General features: G+C 43.1%; 1 protein-coding gene across 1 annotated transcript; it reads left to right on the top strand.

Annotated features, from left to right (window-relative positions):
* The first annotated feature begins 117 nt into the window (after positions 1 to 117).
* LOC101861041 (carboxylesterase 1C-like) lies at positions 118 to 3057 on the top strand. The gene is made up of 2 exons (XM_005098442.1): positions 118 to 331; positions 1580 to 3057. The coding sequence occupies exons 1-2, from the start codon at positions 118 to 120 to the stop codon at positions 3055 to 3057; spliced, it is 1692 nt and encodes a 563-aa protein (XP_005098499.1).
* The last annotated feature ends 1759 nt before the right edge of the window (positions 3058 to 4816 follow it).

The raw sequence follows: 4816 nt of genomic DNA, 5'->3' as shown, positions 1-4816 counted from the left end.
GGGTGAAACAGAGGGAAATGGGCCTTCTCCTGATAACTTAAAAGGATCTGAAGAGTTCAGACGCCATTACTGTAAGTTGATCTAAAGTAGGAAGCACGCAAGAGTTCACCATTCACGATGGCGGCTGTATGGTTACTCCAGGCTCTCTACACGTCCATGTTGAGCAGTAGCGGTATTCTCGGGGGAGGACAAGGAGGACACGGGAGTACTGATGACGTCTACCTCATGGCCAACACCAGCTACGGGACTGTCAGGGGGAAGGTGGAATTTAGGACAGAAAACACGCCAGTGGTTCACTTTTTAGGCATCCAGTACGCCAAACCACCAACAGGTATTTCACCCTTGCCTCTTTATTGATTCTAAATTGATTGTAAAAAGTCATTAATATATATTTACTTTCTCTACCTTCTTTGTTGTGCTCATAATGCTATCATTGAGGATATAATTATATTTATCTCTGCCCTTGGTGAGTATCTAATTCGCTTACGATTACCAAAGATTGTTCTACAGTTTTTATTTAAAATGGTGTTACCCTTTTTTAAGAAACAAAAAAAATCTTCACCTGCACAGATGGTGACATAAAAAATGAACCGTGCTTTTTATATTAATTACGTTTTTGAGGATGCCATTTTCAGGCGTTGGTGTGTCTTGGATACGATCTTTGCCTTAACCAGCGACAGTTTTATGGAATTTTTTTTTTTTAAAGAGAAATTATTTATTTTATTACAGTTGTCCTTTTTTCGAGCCATTATTGGTCAACTAAATTAGATTTGTAACAGGGGGCTCTCGTGGCCTAGAGGCTAAGGTGTTGGCCTCTCAATCAAAGGTCCCGGGTTCGAATCCGGGTAGCGACCGAAAAATTTTATTTTCTAAAATTGTCTCCTTTCACCTCCTTTCTGGCTCTCTAGCAATGTTCTGTTGTCTGCTTTCATTTCCACTTTCTGCCCCCACCCCTTCACCTCCTTTGCCCCCACCTCTGGGCTCCTGGCTCTTTCTGCAGCCTTTCTACTGCTTCTCCTTGGCCCCTTCTTCCTGCTGTTTTTCAGCCACACCCCTGATCTTCTGGTAGGAAAGATCTACACATAGCCTTCTCGGACAGGGGTGAAAAATCTCGGAGGGCCCGTGTGCAAGTTGCGCACGTTAAAGATTCCTTGGTGGTCAAAAATCGATAAGAGTAGGCTTCAGCCGCCACCCGGCCAAAATTTAAAATTTCCTACCAACTGAAAATGTTAGGTGCGTCTCGCGCGCTCATATGACCTTATGCAGTTGCGAGCGCCGTAAAACACTTATTTAAAAAAAGAACAGAAAAACAGATACACACAGACACACGCGGGCTAGCGCTTTCTTAAACGCTTTCGTGACACACACAATGAACAAACCCCCCCCCCCTTTCTAAAACAGAACGAAGCTAAATAAAACGCCTGACCTATTATCAGCAAAGCCCAATCCCATCAGTGCTCCTTCACGCGCGCGCGCGCGCAGACTAATAGATCTAGATCTAGTGGTATGCGTCACACTACTCATCCCTTCACCCACGTTTCCATTGTTTCTATCACTTACAAAGCTGTCTATCCCACAGCGTCTCTGCGATTCAAGCCCCCGCAGCCCCCTAAAAAGTGGACTGATGTGAAAGACGCCCTAACTTTTGGTGACGAATGTCTTCAGGTAGATATTGAAAATTACCCGTTTGGAAATGGGTACACTCCGTCAAGTGAAGACTGTTTATACCTCAACGTTTTCACCCCAGTGACGAAAACCACATCTTCTCCTCTACCGGTGATGGTTTGGATTCACGGTGGTGGTTATATGGTGGGCGCTGCGTCTCACTATGACGTCAGCCCTTTAACGACTCAGGGTGTCATCGTGGTCTCCGTGAATTATCGACTAGATGTGCTAGGGTTTTTATCAACCGAAGACGACGCAATGCCGGGGAACTATGGGATGTTGGATCTGATAGCAGGACTCAAATGGGTTAAGGGTAACATTGCGGCATTTGGTGGTGACCCTAATCAGGTGACCGTTTTCGGGGAAAGCGCTGGGTCCTCTAGCATTTCTCTTTTAATACTATCTCCCTTGGCAAAGGGTCTGTTCCAGAGAGCCATCATGCAGAGTGGGGTGTCTTTAAGTCCATGGGCGGCTGAGCACCCTGCGAATAAAGTCTCTGCTCGCATGGTAGCTCGCCTGATTGGCACCGGAGTCGGATGCAGCGATTTAAACAATTCCACAGATTTACTCTTTTGTCTTCAACAAGCTGATGGCAAAATGTTGCTTAATATTTCGGCCGGTATAGGAAAAGCGTCTGGTTCGTGGATCACAGTTGCCCCCAGAGTAGAGCGCACCTTTGGCTTTTTGCCTGACTTACCAATCAGGCTTTTAGCTCGCGGAGAATTCAACCATCTGGAAACAATAAATGGATTTAACTTTGATGAATATGGAAGTCTTGTTCCTCTGTTCAAGAGCTTATCTTTACCTGATTCTATTCGTTATCTTCTTGTACAATTTCCGAATCTTACAGAGAAGCAACTCTCCGAAGTTCTGGAATCAACTTACACCACAAACAGACACGATGAGCATACGCGTACAGCAGAACTTGTGGGCATGGCGAGTGATTTCACTTTTATTGGGCCTACCATCCTTGAACTCAAGAACTTAGCCATGCATGCAGCAGAAAAGAGACACTACCTGTACGAGTTCAGCCACAGACCAAGCTTCAGTAAGATGGCGCCGTGGGTGTCTGCTGTACACGGTGATGAGATCCGCTTCGTCTTAGATATTCAGCACAAACCGTTCTACGACAAAGACTTTGTCCCTTCTGCGGCCGACATTGCGGTCTCTAAACAAGTGGTAGAAATGTGGACCAACTTTGCCAAGACCGGCAACCCAACTCACACTGTGCCTATGGGGGCAGCAGCCTGGGGCACATATAGTCCGTCCCCCCCGGGATATCTTCAGATTAATGTAACATCCGAATTTAAGGTTTGGCACCGGCCAGAAGTTGCAGATTTTTACAAGAAGATTATCCAGAAGATTGACATTGGAGAGAACTTTGTGGTTTAGGCCGCAGGCTGACTTATTATATATGATCCGGAAAAAAAAATAACTGGCCTTAATTGACGCAAATGACATTTTTTGCTGGGAAAATTGTTGAAACAGTATAGTATGAATGTTTACAATTTCAGAGAGCCAACTTTTGAGTCACAATTTTCGCCATTATCCAAATTCCTTTTTTTCCGTTGGCAGTTCTTTTGTCTTACCTGCGGTAGTGAAAATAATATATTAATTGGGGTCTTGGTCGATATGAAGGTTGTTTAACTGGGAAATAAGTGGCTACGTTTATACTTAGACGTTCCACTACATGCCAATTATAGCTTTTTCCTCAAACAAAGATATAATCTTCTCCGCTTTCATTTATATGCTTTGACATTAATCTACATGTCTTTAAAGTCGTTTTAGTATTGTAGCGGACACAATTGTAGTAAGAATATCACGAAAAATAAACATTGTCCACTAATAGATAAATACTGTGGTTTTGGGTTCTTTTACTTGCCTTTTAAATTTAAACAAACGACACACACACACACACACACACACACACACACACACACACACACACACACACACACACACACACACACACACACACACACACACACACACACACACACAAATACACATATAGATGAGAAGAGAAATACAATGAAAGTGGGAGAAGGAGAAAGAGAGAAGCTGAAGAAGACAGGCAGTTAGACATACTGACAGACAGATAAGGATTAACAGAGAACGAAAGAGAGAATGATTAAGAGAGAGAGAGAGAGAGAGAGAGAGAGAGAGAGAGAGAGAGGGCGGTTGGGGGTGAGGGGGTGGATGGAGAGCCTGTCTCTGCTTCCAAGAAGACATGGTCAAAGAAGAACAATGAAATTGGGCCGTTGCCTTCGTGCCTGCTGAAATTGTAGCTGCTTGGGCAGAGACAGATTGTCGTGAATAGTTGGGTTTTTTTTTACAACTGTATGTACGAGTTAAATTCAACCTAGGGGTATGGAGTTAGATCAAAAATATTTTCCGTGGGGAAAATGTAGCGCTTACATTATTTGTCCATGAACAGTTCTTTTCCTTCTGTGTTTCATAGTTCATTGACCAAAATATCAGCTATATTATTTTCATTTTTCACACCGTCTTCACCTTCATGTTGCCACTCCACTTTTTTTTTCTTTAAAGATACAAAATTTATGTTCTTTTTAAATTATTATTATTATGATTATTATGATGATGATGATGATGATGATGATGATGATGATGATGATGATGATGATGATGAGGATGATGATGATGATGATGATGATGACACAGATGTATGGCTAGATGCGCTTTAAAATCTCGACAGGGAGTGGCTGGACTTTATATGTTGTCAGGGTAATTTAAACTTAATTCAATTTCGATTCAAACTTTAGCAGCATGAGCAGTGCCAGGAAAAATAACAATAATGACATTAAGATAACAATTAAAAAACGGCGTTTCTGTCTTTCTACTGGGTCACTGTTTCCCTTTGATCCCAGGTTGGCCTTGACGGGTAAGATAGAAGCCCGCCTTCTAAACGATCCATTGTGTTGATGGGGGCGTGAAACACCTGTTGTTTTTTTCACTGAACACAAACAATAAAACCACAAACAAGATGAGGATCCAAATGGAACACACACACACGCGCGCGGGCGCGCGCGCGCGCGCGCACACGCACATACACATACACACACTTACACACACATACACACACATACACACACATACACACACATACACACACATACACACACATACACAC

This window comes from Aplysia californica, unplaced genomic scaffold (assembly GCF_000002075.1).
Source record: "Aplysia californica isolate F4 #8 unplaced genomic scaffold, AplCal3.0 scaffold00182, whole genome shotgun sequence".
NCBI classification, from domain to species: Eukaryota; Metazoa; Mollusca; class Gastropoda; order Aplysiida; family Aplysiidae; genus Aplysia; species Aplysia californica.
This window is presented reverse-complemented; position numbering and strand designations above follow the sequence as displayed.